The sequence below is a fragment of the Colius striatus genome, chromosome 11 (genome assembly GCF_028858725.1).
Source record: "Colius striatus isolate bColStr4 chromosome 11, bColStr4.1.hap1, whole genome shotgun sequence".
Classification (NCBI taxonomy): Eukaryota; Metazoa; Chordata; class Aves; order Coliiformes; family Coliidae; genus Colius; species Colius striatus.
Window position 1 is genome coordinate 28,857,804 of NC_084769.1, and position 22,928 is coordinate 28,880,731.

The 22,928-nt window shown below is 48.4% G+C and overlaps 1 protein-coding gene across 8 annotated transcripts in view; it reads left to right on the forward strand.

Moving 5' to 3' along the window:
• Positions 1–10,229: 10,229 nt before the first annotated feature.
• NRP2 (neuropilin 2) overlaps positions 10,230–22,928 on the forward strand; it is an 89,598-nt gene continuing 76,899 nt past the window's right edge. For all 8 annotated transcript variants that reach the window (XM_062004513.1, XM_062004511.1, XM_062004515.1 and 5 more), the window contains exons 1-2: positions 10,230–10,651; positions 22,388–22,565. In XM_062004513.1, the coding sequence (XP_061860497.1) occupies positions 10,579–10,651; positions 22,388–22,565 (251 nt within the window). In that variant the 5' untranslated portion in view covers positions 10,230–10,578. The remainder of the gene's footprint in view (positions 10,652–22,387; positions 22,566–22,928) is intronic.

Here is a 22,928-nt window from a genome sequence, read left to right on the forward strand (position 1 = left end):
CAGAAATGGTCCTGTCATATAAGCATCCTGTTGGTGGCTGCAGCATGGCACAAGTGTGCCTATGCCTTCAATTCCAATTCTTTAGCAGCTCTAATTGCAAACATAGCCTGTGTTCCTCCCCATATCTGCCAAAAAAAAAGAGAAATTGAGTTACATTTTGCAATAATTCTAATGGAAATGCTAATGGGATGAACAGTGATACGAAGCCAGTGAATGACCCAGCAATTTCATCTGTGCTGGCAAGGGATAACCATCTAAACCATGTTTGGGTAATTCTTCCTCTCATTAGCAGCACAATAACTCATACCCACAAATCCATAGGCATTTGGTATAACTTTTTAACATGGTTGGCAATAGAAGTTAGCTCATGCAGCACGTGCTGGCTGTAAATCTGTCTGGAGGTGGCATGATCCTGTGGGAATTTTGTCATTGACATCAAGTGGAAGCAGGATGGGAATTTTGAGACTTATTTTAAAGCGCGACTTTATTTCTTCACAGTCACAGCAACATTTCAGTGCTTGGCTTGAGCTCCCATCAATTCACCTTTCATGTCTTTCACAGATGGGGCTTCTTTGCTGCTCACCTTCTGGTTTGTGTCAGCACTGTAACCACTCCCTTCTGGCTGATGGCCACCCAGGACCACGTGTGTGGGACCCATGGCGGCATTGTGAGACTGAGACAAGAGCAGGAGGGAGTTCACGTTGCTTTCCTAAGGCACCCTAGGTCCCAGGGTGTTAGAGCACTTCAAAGAGAAAGCCTCTGCCTCCATATTTTTCATCAAACACAGGGCCAAAATATTTATCAGAGCACAGAGGAGAGAGGCGAGTGGTGGTGAGGAGCACCTTTCCTCTGCCCGTAATGGGCCTATTAACTCTGTGTTGTGTCATAAAATGGAGGCAATTGCAATCATTATGGCTCTCCTAAACTACCTGTAGCTCTTTGGGATAGCAGTGTGTTGCAAGTATTAGGATATACATATATGTATGTATATATACATACATAATATACTGTTAGCTTAAGTTTGTCAGGAAAAGAAGAGCTTGTATATGATCATGTGTTTGCAGCTACCACAGTAACTTTTGAACCACTGGGCAGTTTCATCAGAAATACAACTCTCCTGCAAGGTTTGTAAAAACAGCTAGGGGGATAGAATAGAGAGACCATATTAGTGTCATCACAACAGGAAGAAACAGAGGTCAACCTCTGTTATACACCCGTGGATCCAACCACATGCTAATCACTTCTAGGGAAGCTGCATTCATTTTTCTCACTGCTCACAGAGTTAATCACTACATTGATATTCATTTTTGGTGCCCACAGTATGATGAATCCAGCTCTTTTTTCTCTTCAAAGAGTACACTCCCATGCTGCTCCTTTCTAGCATTGTCCTTGCTCCCACCTGGCTTCCCCCAAGCATTGTCTGCACCCCCTTTCCAGTCTTGCCTCTGCCCTGCTTCTCCCAAAGAGCCCCAGCCTCCTTTGCCACTTGTCTTCTCAAGGAGACATTTCTAGTCCTTTGCACTCTGCTAGCAGTATGTCCGCTCAACCTCCTCTCTCATTGCTTACTCAGGGCACCCCCTCTCAGTTGCTGATGCTTTACAGCTCGTCCCTTTACCACCCGCATCTGAAATTTCTGCCACAACAAACAACTCAGGAATGAGGCAATTAATATGTATTATTTCAATAGGAGGCTTAAAAACAAAAAGCTTTTGCAACAACTTCCTTAGACAGAGCCATGGAGACTATTGTAAAGCAGAAAAACCTAAAAAACAGCAGCTGTAAAATATATTTAAAAGCCTTTATTCTTTCCTATCACAATGTGGTAAAAGAGACTAAGTACAGCTTTCCATTTGTTTAACTAAAAGCTGCCATTCCTCAGTCTCTTTGATGATAATGATGCCAACAGTTACAATCAAACTCTAGCACACACATGGAAAACTTTGAGCTCTGTACCAGCTTTGCACAATGTATTGTTAATAGCAAGATTTGAGAACCCAAATGCTCTGAGGTGCTGAAAGCAAGGGAAAGTCTGACTGTGCTGGGCTCGTGGCTGATGCTGATAAATGTGGCACACTGAAAAGGAAAAATGAAAAATCTGCAACTGAGGATTGTATTATAGTAGCCACTAGACCCACTGTACTGTGCATGGGAAGAGACCAGGAGTTCAAAATCAAGCAGAGAAGTCAGCAAGGGGTGGAAGAGATAAGGTACTAGCAGTCCTATTTTGCTAACATGAAAATGAAACAAAGTATGGTAAAGATCCAGTACTGCCCACAGGCTTACACTAGGGTTGGGTCCTGGGTCTCTTGTCTGGCTCAGGAAGACCAAAAGACCCTACTGCTTCTCCTAATCTGCAGCTGAATGACCAGAAAGCCATCCATCATTTCAGAGTGTCTGAAAACTATTATTCTAGTCTACCTCGCTGCTTTAGTAAATTCTCACTGCTAAGCCCTAAGTCTGAGAAGCACAGCCTGAATTTGCAGAGGGCCACATGCTCGTAATGTTCTCTGAAGGCAGCTGAGCACAAGAGTGAAAATACTGCCTTGCCCTGTGGGCAACTCCCTGGAAGACCATCCAGTATAGTTATTTGAGGCATGGACCTCGGTGCCATCCTCGGTGACTATGAAACAGCCTAGCACCATTGATTTCCATGAAAAGTTACACTGAAAAATCAATGGGATCTGTGTTCAGAATCCCAGGGAGAGAAGGAAGGCATCTCCTTGGAAAAGGAGTTACTACGCAACGATAAAGAAGCAGATCCATCCCCAGAGGGAAAGACTCAAAACATTCACAGAAAGGGAAAGAAAGCAGGGTGTAACTCCTCTGAGATTATGGATATCATGCTAGGAAGCGACATAAATGCGAGGTCTGACTTGTGCACGTGCGTCAATGGGAGGATTATGAAAACAGTCTTCAGCCTGATACATCCAGCAGAGCTGTCTCCAGCAAGAGCATAGCACCACTATGAAATTTTTAGGAAGGTAAGCATGTACATAAGTTCTGTGCCAAACATGCTTTGAAATGTTCTCAAAAGACAGGAGCATTTGGCTGTGATAAGAACACAGCTCAGTCTTGCTTCCAGCTATCAGCTGGGATCCTCTAGATCTGTTCCCTTTCCTGCCCTCATCTGTCTTTGATTAGCAGAACATGCATGGGGTTTTTTGTTATGAAGTTGCTTTTTGGGGTCATTGACACACACTTGATGATGTCAGGTGAAAAGCAGTGGCTCCCTTAGGAATGACTGACTTTCTGGGACATCTTCACCTAAGTGCTCTGTCTTGAAAACCCATCTCCAAACAATCTGGTATCCAGCAACATCAGAAAAAAAAGTTCCTACTTCTGATATTGCACAGGCACTGTGAAATGGCAATCTCTTCCTCAACAGTTTACAACTTAACTAAATGCAAAAGTAATCCACAGGCTTGTCATCCATGTTGTATCTGGCTCTTGGTTTTTGTCTGCTTTGTCTCTGCGGACTGTAAACTGTTTGAGGCAAGAACTGTCTTTGACTCTGTGTTTGAACAGCAGAGGGGTCCCAGTCCTTGCAAGAGCCAGGAACTATAAGGCACAATAAATTATTTTAAAATGAACATCAAAGACAATAAAAGATTAAAAGGGAAAGAAAACCTTTCATAGCTCAAGGCTTCCTCCAATGACAGTGTTTCAGAAGAATGTGCTATCTGTTGGAGGGAGTGTCTAACCCCAGTTTCTGGGAGGGCTCTTCTAAGTACCACCACAGGAGCCAACACTGGAATGTGCCTGGGCACGGGATGGGGGGTGGAGGGGAGGAGAGGGGGGAGGTCAAAAGCTGAAGTGTGATAAGCAAAGGAGAAAGCCTTTTAAAATATACACATGCATTTTCTTCCCAGGATCTACCAAGACAAGAGCCAAAGCATTGCTTCTGGCCTAAGAATTTGTTTGCCAAGTTTCAGACGAGGGGTGAGAGGGGTCTAAAATGACTTGTTGGCTTAAGAATTCTTGTATTTTTAAGAAGGTCTTTTAGTAAGATTGCTGGTGTGGCCCTTTATAACACTGAGCACACAGTCCTGTAAGTACTTACTACAGAGCATGACTCTTAAACCATGGAAGCCAGCCCAGCGGAAGTCAACAGCAGCGCTTACCGTTAAAGAGGTCACACTAGCTTTGCAGGGCTCAGACACTTGGGTCACATCCAGGCATCAGTGAAGTTGATGGATGAGCTCCAATCAGCTTCATCAGACTTTAAAGGAGGCCCTTGGTTTGTGACTGCAACTGGGTAGGGGTTCACAGATGTGTTCCTCTAATACAGTCTGTGGAAGATTCGTTGTTGACCCTACCTGGAATGTGGTCCAACTGGAGTTTCTCCAGCATGAGACTGGGCAGATGGTCCTCTGTGGGTAGGCGTCTGCAGAGACCATGGTCAATGGTCCATTTTGGGTGCTTTTAGCAGATGAACACACAGAGCTTGGTTCCCTAGGGCTCAGTACTGGGGCCAGCTCTGTTTAAAATCTTTACAATGATCTGGAAGAGTGAATCAAGTGTATCCTCAGTAAGTCTGCAGATGATAGAAAGTTGGGAGGGGGTGTGGAAGCGCATGGAATGTTGATCGGCTGAGAGCAGGAAGACTCTACAGAGGGAACTGGCCAGACTGGGCTGATGGGCTGAGGCCAGTCACACAAGTTTCAACAAGGCCAAGTCCCGGGTCCTGCATGCTGAATATGAGACAGTAGTGTGTGCAGGCGGCCAAGGCGGCCAATGGCATCCTGGCTTGTATGAGAAGTAGTGTGCCCAGTAGTACCAAAGAAGAGATTGTCTTCCTGTACTCGGTGCTGGTGAGGCCACACCTTGTATACCGTGTTCAGTTCTGGGCCCCTCACTACAAGAAGGACATTGTGGTGCTGCAGCATGTCCAGAGACAGACAATGAAGCTGGTGAAGGGTCTGGAGAACAAGACTTACATGGAGTGGTTGAGGGAGCTGGAGATGTTTAGCCCAGAGAAGAGGAGGCTGAGAGGAGACATGACTCTACAGCTACCTAAAATGGGGTTGTAGTGAGGTGGGGATCATTGGTCTGTTTTCCCAAGTAACAAGTGATAGGACAAGAAGAAATGGATTTAATTTGGACCAGGGGAGGTTTAGATTGGAGATTAGGAAGAACTTTTTTACTGAAAGGGTTTTCAAGCATGGGAACAGGCTGCCCAGGGGAATGGCTGAGTCACTATCCCTGGAGATATTCAAAAGACAGGCTGATGTGGTGCTCGGAGACATGGTCTAGTGATGGACGTGCCAGTGCTGGGTTAACAGTTGAACTCATTGATCTTAAAGGTCTTTTCCAACCTAAACTATTCTGTGATTCTGTGAAAGCCAACAGAATTGCCAAGATCTGTTGGAGGAATAGACGCCCCTTACAGCTCCATGGTCTCCTCTTTGCAGATGGGGAGAAGCTGTGGGAGAATGGCACCTTCCTCGCAAGCTGGAGGCCAGCACCAGTGGCTGTGTGCTATAGAGGAAATCAAAGCTAAGTGAGAACTGAGCAGGTTATTTGTGGAGACGGGGTCAGGAGGGATGACTCCCCATAGGTTTGGGGTTTTGCTGCAGCGGTGTCTGCTGCCATTAGCAAAGGACCAGGCCTGTTGATGTGTTACAGTGGTTTAGGATCTGTCCTCTCCAGGTTGGGTCACTGTGTGACCCGTTCCCCTCCTCCAATTTCCCTTCCAAGTCCATTCACTGTGCCAAACAACAGCATGCAATCATCTTGTGGGGGTTATTTCTGCCTAATGTGCTCACCCAGTGGGATTTCAGTGAACATTAAAGCCGTAGATGGAGCCTTTAATGAAGTTAACCTGCTGAAACGAGATCGTTTGGTTGAAGTATACCTGAAAGCCCTGGATTACACAGCAGCTGCTTCAAAAGAAACCCATTGCCTCCTTTCATACCACAGCCATATTGAGAAATAATACAGCACCTTTGTATTCAGCCTAATTTAGTCAGCCTGCTGAGGTCTGAAAGCTTTTTCTTTATTACCTCTGAAGATGCAGGGGCTTTCCCTGATGCAGCACTGCTGACTCCCCTGCACAGGTCCCTGCTTGGAGCAGGCCCAGCAGCATGCTTCACCCCCGTCATGGCCCATGGTCTCACTTTCTGAGACAAGAGGAACTGCTGCCCTCTCCCCACTAATCCAGTGATGGATATTAGCTCCATTGGTTTGCTGCTTCTGCTCTCTTCCCTGTTTTCTGGCATTTCTTAATTTTCTCCCTAACCCCTTGTTCTATCTCTTTGTTTCTTTCACCATCTCCCTTCTCCACTCTCATTTTTTTTCTTCCCATCTCTTAATTTTTCCTTTCCAGGTTGCCTCAGCACTCTCCTCATTTCTTTTGCAGTGGTGTTCCCCCCCAGCTCTCCCCTCCTACGTGCTCCTGACACCGTGGAAGGGCAGTGCTGGCTTGGGACCCACAGTGGCCACCTGAGCTTCAGGACATGTTGCAGCAGGGCAGTGTGCACACTGGAGTAGTCTCTGTACGCCAGCAACACTCCTCCTGTACAAAGTGTCTATGAGCAGGAGAGACTGGGGGAGAAAGTAGCTCCATGTCACCCTGCAGTCGGGCTGGCTGGAAAAATGACGTTGACATGGTGGGAAGAGGTGAGCAGTAATGGGATGGGCACGAGTGAGGTGAGTGGGCAGTAAAAGGATGGGCAAGCACTGACCCACAGAGCAAAGGGGTGACCTTTGGTCTCACCCTGCAGCCACTGCTTTCAACTGCAGATCAGCAGCGATGGTAGTACCCACGACAAATTAACTGGGCAGCTTGCTAATTAAGCCACCTCTACACTGGAAGTTTATGGACTTGAATGCAACATGCCAAACTGCTTTCTCCAAGCTGGGGCATTGGCTTGCTTTTTGAATATGGACAAATTCCCAAGCAAATAGTCTGGCTGAAGGCTAGGGCTAATGGGATGCTAAGGTAATTATTGGCTATTTGTGGCTATAAAATGAGATCTCATAATCATGCACCTGATAGACTAATAAAAAGATTTTATATGATGCACTTAGAGCTTTTTAGTTGAGGATCTCAAAGCACTGTCTGGAGGAGGAGAACAGCAGCTGTAAGTCTGCGCTCCTGCAAACTGGGGAGACAACCCGCACCACTTGCACCCTGCGGGCCACGCTCCCGCTCCTTGGGTGTTGTGCCAGAAATGTTTGACTCCCTCCTCTCCTGCTGACTAACAATATTTATGGTTTTATCTAGGCTGAGTATCAGTTTTCACCACTCTCATTCCTTGACCATGTTTCTGTCCTGCCGTGTTGTTTTCTATGGAAGACTGTCAAGTTCTGCATTGGAAATAGTGTGTTTTGACATAAAAGTGGGGGAGAGACCCTGTTTGTCCAGCTACTCTGGAGCACAGAGAAAGTAACAGGAATATATGATGCCTTGGTTTGAGTTTTATTTTCTTTCAAATCAGGATTGAGAAAGGCTGTAAGGAAAAGCTGGGGAGTTTCCTGCTTTACAGACACCTCCTGATGGTCAGTTCATGGGGTGAAAAGGACTCATTTAGAAAGAGGAAGCTGTGATTGAAAATAAATGAGGCTGTATGATCAATGTTGAAAAGGAGCTGCAATTAGAGGCAAGAGAAGAGCAGGGCTAAAGAGAGCCAGGGGAAACCCTAGCTACACAGGCCATTTGGTCAGCAGCAGGGATTTAGGCAGTGTTTGAGAAGGAGAAGGCTTTCTGCTGGAAGGGAGGAGAGAGATGGGGGAAATTTCACTGCATCACATCTCTGACTAATGCTTGAGCTGCAAAATTTCTTCAACCAAATTTAATGCAGATGGTACATGAAATACTACAGTACCATTAAATTACATATTGTCTCCTTTTCAGTGAGGTTTTGTGGATGTTTCTTAGCCTCAGATATGGAAAAATGCTGCAGTTCTTGATGGATTTGGTGAGTGCTGACTCATGGATCTTAAATACTCACAAGAGGATTGAACAGAGAGCAGAGTCCTGAGCCCTTTGGCAGAAATGGGACTCCCCAGGCACAGATAGCTGGTGAGGTCCAGCCTTGCTTGGGCCATGGAATAATGCCCACAGCAGCAGCAGCTGCCTCTAGAAACAGGCAGAAGTAAGTTCAGGGTGCATAGCATCACCTTGTGCTCAGTTCCTTGAAATCTGAGAGAGGATTTGAGTCTTAAATGCTCCCAAAGGAAGTCTTTTTGACTTTGTACCTGAGTTGGACTAGTAGATGTCACCAGCTTGGTTGTCATCTTGCCCCTAACACCTGCAGTGGTAGAAACTGCATTCAGTGCCCCCTGATATTTTAGTTCTGCCTTGCGTTTCCTCACAGGAGTATGTTGTGAAGAGGAGACTTGAGATCTGACACTAAGCACAGCACTGGATTTGTGAAGAGCTATTGAAAAGCAGCTGAGAGAAACCTCAGTGGAGCAGCAGGTGACTTCATTTCCCATTACCATTTTTTCTTTTGGGTTATCTTCTCTTCACTCCATAGCGGATAAGAGTTAATATCAGCTCAAGGTCATGTTTGCTCTATTCCATTGACCTTAACCAGGGGAAACTCTGACTGAATATAATGGGAGGAAAATTGCCCCTGTGCTGTACAGTGTGTGAGACAGGGCCATCTCTGATTAGGGCTTTTAACCTCTTCCTTTTCCAAGAACATTGCAAGAGAAGAGTGACTCAGGCTATGAGATTATATTATGCTCCAATATCTGTGTTATGATTTGCGAGGGCTATTTATACACACAAAAAAAAAATCACACTTTGCTAGTTTGATAGTAGTCTAACTATAGGCAAGTAGTAAATAATAGTTGCATAATTCCACATCAAAATACAATAAATAAATCATTGGACTTGGTTGCCATTGGCTTTGCATTGACATCCAACAGGTGTTGAAGCACATTTGTGCCACAGAAGATGCAAAATCAGGTATCAAAACACACAGAAGGAAGGAGGGATGCCACAGCCCTCAGAGTAATGGCTGAAATATCAGCTCTGTCAGGCCAAATCTGTTGCTGTCAATGAGCTTCCACTGGCCTCGGAGGAACTCAGTGCATTCGTGTTGTGTGAATGCACTCAAACAGGTTGTCATCGTGATTTCATTGACATGAGCTGGTGATGCTACCCATAGCTGATAGACAGCAGAGTACAAAATAATTAGTCTCATCACCCTAAACGAATACCAGGGAAACGTTTGTACTTTCCCTCTCACCCACACAATGATGTATCTATCTCACTTCTGTCACATGACAGTATCTCTTCACTAATTACCAATTCAAAAAAAAAAATACTGAGGCAACATAGTTTTATACCCTTTGTGTACTGTGTACCTGGAAGAGGGAATCTATAGTCTAAGGACTGATCAACAACGTAAAGAATTTGTTTTTAAGTAGCTTTTTTTGGTGAGGGGTTTTAGGGCTCGTTTCACTTGTGTGCTTTGAAATCTTACCTCTGGAGAGAGATGGAGGTGTGAATTAGCCCCGGTTTGCCCGGCTTTCGAGCCTGACGCGGTTTGTGAATTTAAATGGCAAGTAAATGCAAGATCCCGCAAGCCCCAGTAAGGACTCCTCACCTTCTCGGGGGCAAAGGAGAACAAAGTTTCTGAGCACTATAGATAACTATGTAAACGCTGCGCTCAAGTTATGTTTTTAAAGAGCATCTTAGAGAAAAGCGTAAGGGAGCAGGGAGGCTAACCACGGCGCGGTCCCGCAGGGGTTTTGCATTTGTCCCTTGAGCAACCTTTACATCGCAACACGGGTGTCAGCTGCGAGGGAGCCTGTGCCCCTAGCTCCCGCTTCCCGCTGCGGCGCGGCGGCTCCGGCCAAGGCACGGCGCTTGTGGCTCTCGGCCGGCGGCGGCCCGCGAGCAGAGACAATCCTTGTCCTGATGCTCCCCCATCTGACAGCGTCTGGGTGTCTCCCTTCGCGCAGCCCTGCTCTTCTGCAGTTACTTCCACTGGATTTTTTGATTCCTGACTGCGCTGCGAGGCCGCGAGCGCTCGGGGAAGGGGCCGGCCGGGCACGACGGCGCACCTGGAGACGCGCCAGGCGCCGCAGACCCGCTCCGCGCCCCGCTCTGCTGCCCTCAACCCCATGCCGACCCGCCGCTGCGGGAACCTCCGCGCTTCTCCGCGGCAGCAGGCGGGGCGGGGCGGGGCGGGGCGCGGCGCCCCGAGGGGGCGGGGCGCGGGGGGCTGGGGGGGCGCGGGGGGCGGTGCCGGCGCTCGGCGCTGACAGCCACATGCCGCCCTGCCTGAAAAGGCTGCGAGGCGCCGGCGGGGAGTGAGAGGAGGTGCAGACGGTGCCTGAGTCCGCAGCACTGCCGTCACCGCTGCCGCGCCCCGGGGGATGCCGAGGTACCGGCCCCGCGGGTCGCCCTAAGGAAGAGGTGTTCTGCCGGTCCCACCCGCCCCGCAGCCCCGGCCCAGAGGAGACCACCGCCCGTTGAGCCTCGTCGGAGCCGCTCGCGAGCTGGGCGCCCACGCGGGGCTCGACGCGGTGCGCCTGGGGCAGGGAGGCGCAGTGTATTCCCTCCCTGGCCCCGCAGCTTCGGGCGGTCGGCTGGGTTGTTTTTTAAATTTCTTCGGAAGGATGAATACGTTTCTTCTCGCGTGGGGATTTCTAGGACTGTGCTTGCCCAGCTCCCGAGGCACGGCGGAGACAGGTAAGGCGCTCCCCCGGGTGGGGCATGGCCCTTGCCACTCGTAGGCGAGGGAGCACTGTCCGCCCGCCCAACTTTCAGGTACCCGGGCGGCGTCCCGGGCGGAGGCACAGAGGCTTTGCCGGGCTCTGGACATCGCACAGGGAAAAAATGAGGGATCGGTGGCGCCGCGCAACCTTCGCAGTACGGGTTTGAAAGGGGTGGTGGACGGGTGGTCGTGCATGCGGCGGGGCGGGGATGGTGCAGGTTCCCCCCGGCAAGGTACGCCGCGGGTGCAGCCGCGCAGCTCCCGTCGTCCGGCGTGACGGGGCGAGGCGATGAAGCCGCGTTGGAAAGTTGACTGGGTTTTTTTTTTCTGGAGGAGACTCGGGGAAGGTAGGGGAAGGGGTAGGAACCGGCAGCATCCCGGACACCCGTATTGGGATCGCCGCGGCCTCGTGCCCGGTCGCAGCATCGGGAAACTTTCGATGAGAATTTAAAATCATCTGTCGGCGAGCAGGCAGGCGGGAGCCGTGCGGGGCGGCGCTGGGAGCCAGCGAGGCTTCGCGGTGGTGGCGGCACCCGCGCCTTGGAAGCGGCCTTCGGGAAAGCCTGTCCCGGTACGTGCGGGACCCGCGCGTACTGTTCAAACGCCGGGGCGTCACGGGATCTGGCGGGCTCGAGGCAGGCTTTTGGGGCGTGTTTTCTCTGGTCTCCGCTTAAGAGCTGGGCTGGGCTATCAGAAAGCGCTGGGGTGAGCCCTCGGACCTTGTATTGCTTTGGCTCGGGGACAGTAGAGTTACAAGGGCTGGCTGAGGCTGGGCCCAGTGCTCCCCAGCCACTGGCTTTGGGTCTGGCAAGTGGGGACAGCAGGGTCCCCACTTGGAACAGTCACGGGAGGAAAAGGATGTGCCTTATCCCAACCGCCCACCGCTCTCTTGAGGCTCTTCTGCGGTCAGCAGCTGCACAGGAGCTGCCTGGCACGACGGTGGTGCCAAGCCAACAGCTGCTGAGCTGTGGGTTCCTCTTCCCGTTAGTCGTGGCCTCGGGCCATGCCGCAGGCAGCCCGCGGGGACACAGGGTCCTGGGCTGTGGTCTGGCCCGGGCAGCGTTCGATAGCAAGGCGCGATGTGCGTGCGACAGTCCCTGCCTTTCGCCCCGATTCTCTGCTTTCCCTTGCCCCGTAGCGGCGTGGCCACCAGCTCCCCCTTGAAAAGGGAAGTGGGAGAGTCTCTGCTGCCTCAGAGTCCCTGGTTTTCGCAGCAGTGAAGCACCGACATTCCTGACAAACACGCTCCCTGTACGTTCAGCTGCCAGTTGGCATCGTCTCCTTCCTTATGGTTATAAAGGAAAAAAAAAAAAAAGCTCTCTTTTGTTCCAATAGGAAAACAAATGAATAAGCACTCAATGGGGGTGAAGAAAAAGGGCAAAGTCCTGGAAGGACCCTGCTGAATGCAACAGCCTTTTCCAATGGCCTCTGTTGCAGTGTCTAGTCTCCTAGAGCGGGTATTGTGCTGAGGCAGATGGGTCTGTAACCTGAGGCTCGCTCCTGAGGGTGCACTGGTCAGCCTGGCTGCCATCCCTGTGGCTGCTGAGCCCGAGCATGTGCCTGGGTCTGCATATGCATCTCCTATTTCATGAATGGGCTTGGGATCAAGGCTTCAAACTGGGAAGGGGTTTATGAGTCTTTGAAGCCACTCAGTCACCATAAGAAATGTTTATCTGAACGCGGGGTTTTCCCAGCTGAGCAGAGCATCACATGATGTTTAAGCCAGCAAGGAAGTTGTCTCCCTGCGGCTGATGTGGTTGTAGTGCTGCAAACCTGGTCAAATGACTTTATCAATAGCCCAGCGAGCAAAGATATGGGGTAACAGGATGCGAACCTCCATCAGGCAATGCTCAGCTCCAGTAAATTAGCCAGCCTGGTAAGAAAAACATGCCAGAGGTAGATGGATTTATGTTTCAGACTGGTGTATCTGAAAGCCTTCCACCATTATGAAAGTCCCTCTTAAGGCTCCCTAAGGGAGGTTAGTAGAGAGGGGAGATGTTTTTAATAGACAATAATATGATAATCCACATGGGGGAAAAAAAAAAAGGTCATGCAATATTTCTACAGTAAGAGATAAACAGTGCAGCTGCCAATTTGTATGTAGGCAAGCAAACCCTGAGATAACTGTGGAGGGTAGCGGGTGGAAGACCCTGGAAGATAAATTTGAAGGCTGGATGGCTGTGTGGTTTTCATCTTCCCGTAAAAAGCAATCAAGTAAGAACGTAACAGATTTGAGTGACCCAATTACTGAGCCGTTCAGATGATGTTTATGGAGCTCTAGCAAAGCTCACTCCTGAAGCCTTCCAAGTAGTTTGCTTAAAAGCTAGTGTATTTAGTAATGACCTAGGAGATGTAGCAAGGTGGGAAGGGGGAGCAAAACAAATTGCTGCCAAGCAGGCACATGTCTGCACACATAGAAACATGTGCACACACATGCAAGTATTGAGTATAACACCTTTGCCTGTTGTGCTGTTAGTTCGGCTGTTACTGGGAACAAAAGCTTTTTTAGCTTAGGAATCAGACAGTTGTCAGGAGCATCACTGAAAACGAATTATACAAGCTCAGTGGGGAGCTCTGACCCAGGTTAGGATGCTGCATTTTGTTTTTCTAACTTTCCTGCCACAGAAAAATCATGATGTACTGTGTCTGGAGTGACAGACAGGCATATTGGTCCCAGGAGACTCTATAGAGGCACTTCACATCTCCCTGCCCTGCCCTTTCTTCCCCCTCAGCCTCCTTCAAAGTATTTACTCCATGTTTGGTACTTCATGCATGGATTAGAAGGTTAAAATGAGAAACCAACCCTCTTTGCCAGGAGGGAAATGCTCCCTGTCCCAGCAGTGTGCTGCTCCAGACTGACGGGCAGGTTGGCTTCCTAGTAGAAATCTCCTTGTGTCGCAGGGCTCCAGGGCACAGTGGCCTTGTATCACAAAGAGCCTGAGAGGAGAAAGCATCCTTCGTGGGGTTTAGGAAGCTGTCAAGTTCAGATAAGGCTGGGATCCTATCCTATGGGACTCCTAGTTGTATTAATAAGGAAAAATTAGTTTTTAAGCACTGGGATAGCTGCCAAATTATATGACCTCTGACAGACCAACTATGCTAGGAAAATAAATCGTCTATATCTGATCCTATCTGAAATCGAAATAGAGAAAGCCGGCATTTAGCCATGGTGGTGCAGGCAGATTGCAGCAGCCTGAGAACAAACTGGAAGCTGCTGGGGGTCTCAGGGATACAGTTGTCTAATCCAGGAAGTATGGAGAGCTGATGTGCCTGTACACACCCAAACTGGGGCTGACGGTGTCCACACAGAGGTGGAAGCAGAAGTGCAGTGTGAACGTTTCCAGCTTTGCCCTCACTGCAACAGCCCTTTGACACATTTCTAATTATACTATACACACACAGACAAAGAGGTAGCTGGGCTATTTTCGAAATCCCTGTCTACACCCTGGTGGAAACCGCAATACTAGCAACAACATAAATCAGGGCTGTTGCTAGCAGTGTTGCACACAGCTTAGTGCTACAGTAGCATGGTTTTAATCATACTCAGAATCAAAGGGTCAGCCTTCCCCCTGCCTGAGCCAAATCACAATCTCAGAAGGCCAGATCCCGAGCCAGACTTGATGCTTGCGCAGTGAAAAGACACAAGCACAGATACGGAGAGGAGGTTTGTCAGCATGAGGTTGTCAGGCACAAGGCCAAACACTCAAAATCCCAACTTGGATCTGTAACCCTTTTTAAGCACAAAGGGTATCCACAGATTGCACGGGGGACACAGCTACAATAACACTGTGGGGCCAGGGCCCCAGCAGTCTTAGTGAATCTGCTTCTTTCTGAAGAGGGAAAGGGCTAGTAGCACTGAGCTGGCATACAGAATAGCCCCAAGTATTACTTCCAGGGATGGATGACTGCAGAGGCTTTCTGTCTGAATGTTTCTTCCCTTTCTCTTCATACTCAATGAGTCAAAGAAAACGGGCTCTAGAGATTGAGTACTAGACTCTGAGTCTTTGAAACCTGTTTTGATTTTCTTGCTGTGCATCTGACAAAGGCATAACATTTGCCCCAGTTGTTCAGGGGGGGTCACCTCTAGCTGCAAAATGCTGCCTGTGTGGGGCTTATATGCTTGCCTTTTTCTATGTCTGTCCTAGGAAGATGGTGAAGCCAAAAGAACACTGTCCATTCACTTTGCTTATGTCCCGTTGAAAGGCTCCTTTGGACCCTGGATTTTAGGAGATGGGGAGAGGAAGAAAGAAAACCCCAGCCTCTTGTGCATGTAGACACATACACACACTTGCTATCTCCCTGCTTTATCTTTTGTCTTCATGAGCACACAAATCTCTACCTTTTCTTTCATATGCCAAGCCTCTCCGATCCCATCCCACTTGTTGCCTGCCACACACTCCTTCATCCTTTTCTTCCCTGTGCTCTTGTGTGCCCAGAGCCCCTCAGCAACTTTCTCCCCTCGTGCTCAGCCCCAGGCTTGCTCCTGCTTTCCTCTTTCTGTTTGACCACTGAATATGTGCTCAGCAGGAAACAATGTGTTTAAGACGCTGGCCAGAATGTGTAATAACTTTGGTGCTAGTAGTGAGGCTGAGCAGTAGCTGGCTTTGAGCAAACCATAGTAAAAGCTGAAGCTGCTGCTGCTCAGCAGTGTGTGGAGGGAGCTGCTGTGAGTTCTCTTCCAAAGGGGGCTCCAGAGGCACCACTTCCCATCCTGTCCCATCCCATCCCAGCCCCTATGTGGGACTGCCTACTGCCAAGGCACCAGGTTTTGCTCTGCGGCTCCAACAGGGCCCCAGGGAGAGAGGGCTGAGCCAGGAGAGTTGTGGGCTCTGCCAGCCTTTTGGGAAGAGGCAGAAATAAACTGTCAGTGCCTGGTGGGGAAAGCCAGGATTCATTTTCAGAACCAACCCTTGCAGATGGGCTCAAAAGGTGTAAGGAAGCGTGTGGGTAGCAGGGGCAGGGTGAGGTGAGGCTTTTTTTTTTAATGTTATTGGAATTGTTGTAGTAACAATGCTAATTAGTATTGAAGAGGCATAAAACACTTTTCATCAAGCCTGAAACTCTTTAGAGGGGAATTCCAAGTGAGTCCCTAGATTTTTCTTCAAAGTGTAGTGGTAGAAATGTCATTGTTTTCCTCCATGGCTCTCAAACCAGCCTGTTATTGATAATATTCAAGGGGGTGGCTCAACAAATTGTTTCATCTTCATATTATTTCCTAGTGTAGCCTATAGGTAGGGTGGCAGGAAGCCTGTCCTTTATTTCTGCCTCAGTTCTGAGCCTTCAAGTTTCTCCGAGTTTCTGTTTACCCTCCTGCAGTACTGGTGAGGTTTCCTCAGAAACTGCCTGATTTACAGCTTGAAGGTCTCCTGAAGATGCCACCTATTCCTGGGAGATGGCAGTGTGTTTCCATGAGACTTCGAACCTTTGGGAGCCTAACACAGAGGCTGGAGAAAGAGATATGATTTGGGAAAGTTCAGTATGCAATTATCCCCCTGCTTTGCATATGCACATACACACTCTCATACATAGGCTCTCTGAAATGACACCAGAGTATTCAGGAGTTGTAATTCCAGACCCACCAAGTACTGTGACAGGTAATAGAGAATTGTATGTACACATATACATGTAAAGACTAACACTGTTAAGCCAATTGTCCAATTGAAATTGTCTTTGCCTGTGATATAAGATAAGAAATAACAAAGTGGAGGTGGCAGTGTGTAAAATTTGTATATAAAAATCTCATCAAAGATACAAGGTAGGGGAGGGAACCACCAAAATCCCAAAGTGGCAACATTTAAAGGTCAAGGTTGCCGCTGACTCCAGTGGTACAAAGTGATGCCAGCCCCTGGAAGGCAGCTATCCAGAACCACAGGGGTAGAAATCAGCTGAACTCCCATCAGTTTCACAGCAATTACCTGGATCTGCATGTGGGATTTGACCCTCTGATTTTCTTCAATGAAGCTTCAGTAGGTCTGTATTTCAGGTTTCCACTTAATTCTTCTGTGGATTAACACAGTAAAAAAAGTACAGGTATCAGAAATCTCTAAATCTCCTCTCTCTTCCGTCTTCTAACACTCCCTTCTTAATAAAAAAGAATTTAAAATGATTTCTTTTTGCAAAGGCTAACAGCTAAAATACTCCATTTGCTGAGCTTTATGGCATTCCCCTCTCACTGCTGTCCAGTGCTATAAAGTGAATATATTGCATCCCTCCCAAGTTGCCTTAGGAAGTGGTCAAACTGCTGCATTCCTCATGCAGCTGATGGATTGGTGAGTTCCTTTCTTGCTTTGGCTCAGACAGTATTTTTATAAGCCTAACTTGTGACAAGCTTGAGATACTTTGAATCAAACGAAATCCTAGTTCAGGTAACAGAAAGAGTCTTTAAATTCTGTGTTGCCCTGCCTCTACTTTTAAATTAAATTTTAGTTAAACTGTTAAAGTCCTTCAATGAAATGTTCAGAGAGCTTTCCCCGATTGTGTGAAATCCCAAGTCATGGATGTGGGTACTGCTCTGGGATGAAATGTGTGTCTAAGTGCTTTGTGCTGTTTGGGTGTATTTGTCCATTAATTTGCTCAGGAAGCCTTTGAAGCTTTATCTTGCAATCCAAAGTAAGCACGGTTCTGCTAAAATGATGTATGCTACTGGGGTTAAAATATGTAATCTTATTAGCCTCTTCTGCACTATGTCTTTCTCTTTGGCCAATGGCTAAGATCTATCATTTAAATCCGAGAGTTTGCATCTATGTTCCTGCCTGATACAAAAGTTGTGCTGTTACTGTTTGGGGTGAGAGCCCCTGCCACGTTAGTCATGTCCAGACGCTTGCCTGGGGAATGAGATAGGATGAACATTGATGGTAATGAATCCTCCGCAGAAGAAATTTGTCTATCTCCTGCATACCAGGGCTTGATAAAGTGCTTGCACACACATGGAGCTTGAAAAACTCTGCTTCTTGAAAAGCTGCTTGAGTCAAACAGGACTGAAATGCAGTGTTTGCTGCACTAGGGCTTGCGTGAAGTTCAGCAGCTCTGAACTTTGTAGGTCATGTCTGCCAGAACCTGTATTTTACTGTGCTGTTGGAGGGTTGGTGAGGTAAATCTCCTCTGACTATCACTGAATCCCTGGTGCAGAAATCTTCTGTGGAGGTTGGTTGAGTGTGGAGCTGGGCTGTGAGGGCCTCATGTGAGTAGGAGAAATAAGTGATGAGGCTAGATGCCTGCATACCTCTGTCATGAAGCCTTGGAATGTCTCTCCCTTGCTCCTTTGCTGCCTTCGAAGGCTGCTCTTTCTGAGCAGCACAGACACTGATGCTGCTGCTTGCTTCTAAGGTGAGAAGAATGCCTTAAATTTTGTGCACAGCCCTGAATTAAAGCCCCAAAGTAAACTGAACCCAGCAGATCAAAACACATGATAGTTTTCTGCTGGACACTACAAGCTCTGAGAGGTGTACTATGTGTGTTTGTTGTGAAATGGTTCCTCTCCTGATGATTATTTTTGTTACAGGCAGAGTTGGCTTTAGTTTCTGTGTTGAAGGTCCAACAATAACAGTGAGCCCTGCTCTCCAGGGGTGAGTGAAATCCAGAGGGGTTTAATCTGCAGGAAATTCAAGTAGGAGAATGCTGTGTTCCTGACCTAAGCTTTAAGCATGCTCTGATGAGCTGTAGAGCTGAAAAACCCCTAGTGTGGGTGGAGGTTCCTGGGGCCTGAATATTATTTTTGAATCCCCTGAGTGATGATTGCTCATTGCAATCTCCCTCAGGCTACATCAGCCTGGATGTTTCTAGCACGTCAGGGTAGGGAAAGGGAGTTTTGCCCCTTTCAAAGGGTGAGGAGCTCAGCTGCTGATACCCATCTCTGTGGGAAACTTCAGAGTTGCCTACAGCACGCTGAGGCATTCGCAAGAGTCTGCCTTCTTCAGCTTCTCCAGCTCTTCCATTCCCATCCCTATGGCTTGGTACCTGTCCTTTGGTATAGTTTCCCCGTTGAGGTGATCGTGCAAGGAGAGATTTGTTGGGATATTGCAAGTCATGTGGTAGGCCTTAACAAAGGAGGGGATCTGGGAATTTCCAATCCTGAACAAATCCTGCTGCCATACTGCTGGAAAATATCAGCCTCTGTAGCCTCTGTTGGTAAGCCTGGCTGCCCTTCTGCAGCCTCACCATTGGCACAGGGCTCCTCTGGCCCCTCCACCCTGCATGTTGGCAGGAACCCCAGCAGTATGCTTCCAATGCCTGCATTTTGCTTACGGAGCAATGGGGTGTCCCACGCACCTGGCAGACTTGGCTTATACATCAGAATTTAAGTTTCATTTTATTAAGTGAATTCAGAGCTGGCAAAAGCTGTCAGAGCCCATTCATTAACTGTGGAGCACGTCTTGCTTCCAAAGCATCCAGCCTGGGCAGTAGCCATGCTACTCACCCTTTTTTTTTCCTAATGGATTCAGTGCATCAGTTTGACAGGACATATTTATGTAGAAGCTTGACTCTCAACTGTGTACAAAAGAGGCCTGATTTTATATAGAAAGCCAGTGTAGTCTGCTGAGGCAAACTTTCTGCCTACCAGTGTGCACAGTGATATATTTTTCTTTCTGCAGGTGTTTATCTGCTGCATACCAGTGAATCAAAAGTGAAAAAGTCCAAAAGAATAGTTACGAACAAGTTAAAGTCATTTTGCCTCTTCAGATAACCCTAAGAATTCCTGTGTTCCCTGGTACTCTATTGCCCACCACATGGCCTGGTGTACTGAAGTAACCCACTTCATTTCTCTGGACCTTATGGGGGAAAGACGAATGAGAGGAAAAAATGTATTTCTCTGAGAGACACAGATGAGCTTTCCTGCAGGTGGAAGGCTTTCCCTGCTGCAGAAAGATGGTGAGATTTTCCTGGTGGTATCTGAACACCTAAGAGATGTGGCTGGTGCCCCTGTCCACTCAGTGGTTTTACTTACTTGTCCCATTTTGCTGCAGTGGCAGAGAGCTGGCCTCCAGTCCCTCTCACTCAGACTGCCCTTGCCAGTACCAAGAGTTTAACTTGGGCACCAAGCTGACCTGACATCAGGATCAATCAGGGCTTTCCTTCCCTCTGTCCTACTGCCCTGCAATGGGCCCTGCAGGGCAAGAGTTTTAAGATCAAGGTAAACCTGGATTTCTGCTGCTGAGTTCATTTGTCGGGGAAGAGCTGAAGGAAACTGGAGCATGACACCCCTGTTCACATTGCAGTTCCCTTCCAACCAGTTGAGTTGCAACAGCTCACAGAACATTCACAATACCCAGCACAAGTAAGGGGCTAGTGACTTCTGAGTGGTAAGTGATGTTGGTGGTATCAGTACAGCGGGTAGCATGTGTATGAAAGCTGGAGAGATGGGGAGGGGATGACGAGGTGTGGAAGGATTGACTGTATTTTCATTACTTCGAGACTTTGCCCTTTCCAAGAAAAATAATCTGCAGCTTGAATATTTCTCTTTGCTGGAGCGGGTGGACATGTGTGCAAACGAGGTGTGAATTTTTATGAGAAGGTGTGAAAGTGTGTGCATGAGTGAAGTGTGAATTACACTTCTATTTGTACATTTATGTCAACAAGTCTGTGGATTTCTTCCTTCCAAGTGAATGTATGTGTGTCTCTCTCCCCTCACTGCCCCAGTCCACACAGACAAGTGTGTGGGCAAATACGTCTTGCTGGGAGATTTGTGCAAGAATGTAGGTTTGTAAATGTTTGTGTGTTGAGCAAACTCTCCTGTGGAAACAAAACCCCAGATGTTTTTTGGTATCCTCAGCTGTTCTGTGGCAGTGTTGCAGTTTTTCCCCTTGTATTTTTCAGGAACTTACAGAACTGAGATAGTGCTTTTCACGGCAAAGGAAGACTTGCTCCACCAAGCAAGGGCCCTCCTGCTGTCCTTGTTCCTGCTCAGGGCTTGTGTGTTTTCTGCAGGCAGTGTGCAGGCAGAAGGTTGTTTATCCAAAGTGCTTTTTTCCAGGAAGCATTACTGCCGAGGAATCCTGACTTGCTCTTGCTGCCTGTGTTGGCTTCAGCAAGAGGGGCAGTTTGAAGGCACACTGGGATGTCCCCACTGAAAACAGGCAGGATTGTGCCAGCCTGGCAGGAGACATTTCTGGGGCCTGGCAAACCCTAATGCAGAGGGACCTGTGTGGGGTTGAGCCCACACAAATCTGTGCTGCTTTGCTTCTCCTGGATCGTCCTGGGGCTTTGCAGTGAGTGCAACTGCAAGAGGGACAGGAACAGCCTCAGGGCCAGGAGAGTGATGTGCACTGTGGAGAGAGACTCTTGGCCCACAGAGCTGGTGGGGTATGGGATGTGTGGTTGCTCTCCTACAGCCACGGGTGCTGCTCCTCCTGTGCCTCAGCTCCACTGGGGCGTGAGATGTGGCTCAGGCTTCCATCACAAGGTGTGTACATATGGGCCCTGGGAAAGCCCAGCCTCCTGTGGGACCAGAGCCTGCTGGGGCTATGAGGAGGTTGTGGGGACAGCCTCACAGTGGGGATAACCCACAAAGGTTTGTGTTCCATGTTGTACCCCATTGCTTATTATCAGGAAGGGGAAAATGCTGCAATGCAGGACTGGAGTCACTCTGTGCCCATCAGCCTGCCCTGTAAGGTCTGAGGATTTAGTTGGGTTTTGCCTGTTTTGTTGTGTGTGAGGAGACAATGCTGTCTTGTGGGGGCAGCTGTGTCAGCCTGTGGGGCTATGGTGCTGGGCTGGGGCAGTGGCAGAGGAGGGGAGCAGGCAGAGGCACATGGTAGAGACCCTGTGGAGAAAAGGACTTTATTGGGATTTATAGTGTGTTATCAATTGACCCTGTGATGCAGATTTTCCTCCCAGCAAGTAATGCAATAATAAACTTGATTTGCAGTGTCCATGAGATGAAATGGGTTTTTCTGAAGATGAAATCACCCTTCAGGGCCTGTTCTAACCCAAAGCTGAGAGTGCTTCCTCTGCTCACCGCGCAGCCATTGTCAGCCATTTGTGGGCTGGCCCCACAAAACCACCACTGCTGATTATCTGCATTTGCAATTCCAGTGGCTGAGTTAGCTTGAGAGGTTTCAGGAGGCCAATCTGCTGAGCTGGGGTCATGGTGGTGGGTAGGATTGGGGAGGGAGACCACAGCAAGCAGAGGACTGTCACAGGGCTGCAGACTGAGGCCAGAAAGGCTAGACACTGTCCTCATCTCTGCTACTGGCCATGCAGGTAGGCCTGGGCTCATCATCATCATCCTCGCCATGCCTCAGGCTCTGCCACTGGAAACAGCAAAGTCCTCTGCATTCCTGCAGCTGTATCCAATTTGTAGCATTCAAGTTTTGGTGTCTCCCAAGACAGCTGTAGGAGACTGCCACAGAGCAGCTTGCAAAGGAGGCAAAAGAAGGGATGAAAGGAGGCAGCTCCAGATGATCTGATATCAGTCTCTTACTTTATGGCTTTGAAATTGCCTAGGCAAGAGCATTTATTTCTGTTTTCTGGTCTGTGTGAAATGTGGTAGGTAAGTGTGACAGGAGGTGGAGAGGAGAAGGAGTAGGTTTGTTGTATAAAATAATTACCCTTGCCCAGACATAAACAGGAAATCTTAAAGTATCAAATGGATGTCAACACCTTGGAGAAAGGCATTTATCAGACCACCTCTAGCAGCGGACTGGGGGAATAACTGTGCACAGCCGATGCCCAGAACCTGTTTCAATGCCCTGTTCTCTTCTGTGTCTCTGCAGCTCAGCTGTGCGGGGGCCGCCTGAACTCCAAGGATGCTGGGTACATCACCTCCCCGGGGTACCCCAATGACTACCCTTCCCACCAGAACTGCGAATGGGTCATCTATGCCCCTGAAGCCAACCAGAAGATTATCCTCAACTTCAACCCTCACTTTGAAATCGAAAAACATGACTGCAAGTAAGAGCCTTCCTCTTCCTCTCTAGTACATGGTCACAGCCTCTTCCTGCTTTTGCCTAACAGTATGGGCCTCACGCTTCCTTGTGCTGAAAAAAAGTATCATCCTGAGCTCCCACAGTGCTGCATCTGATTGCCTTTCAGGGGAAAGCATGCCTCTGCCAACTGGGTGGTTACAAGATGCTGCTTTGGACTCATAGGATGAGCCTAGTTTGCGTTGAACTGGTTGTTCTTAACTCAGCCTGATAGCACCTGAAAGAAAGATAGCTGGCTCTCAACCTGAGCTTGACTTTGGTTAAAAGCAGATTATTTTGCTCAGTGTTGAGGTGGCCTCACTGTCCTTTTAAACCATGCTGGGAGAGCAGA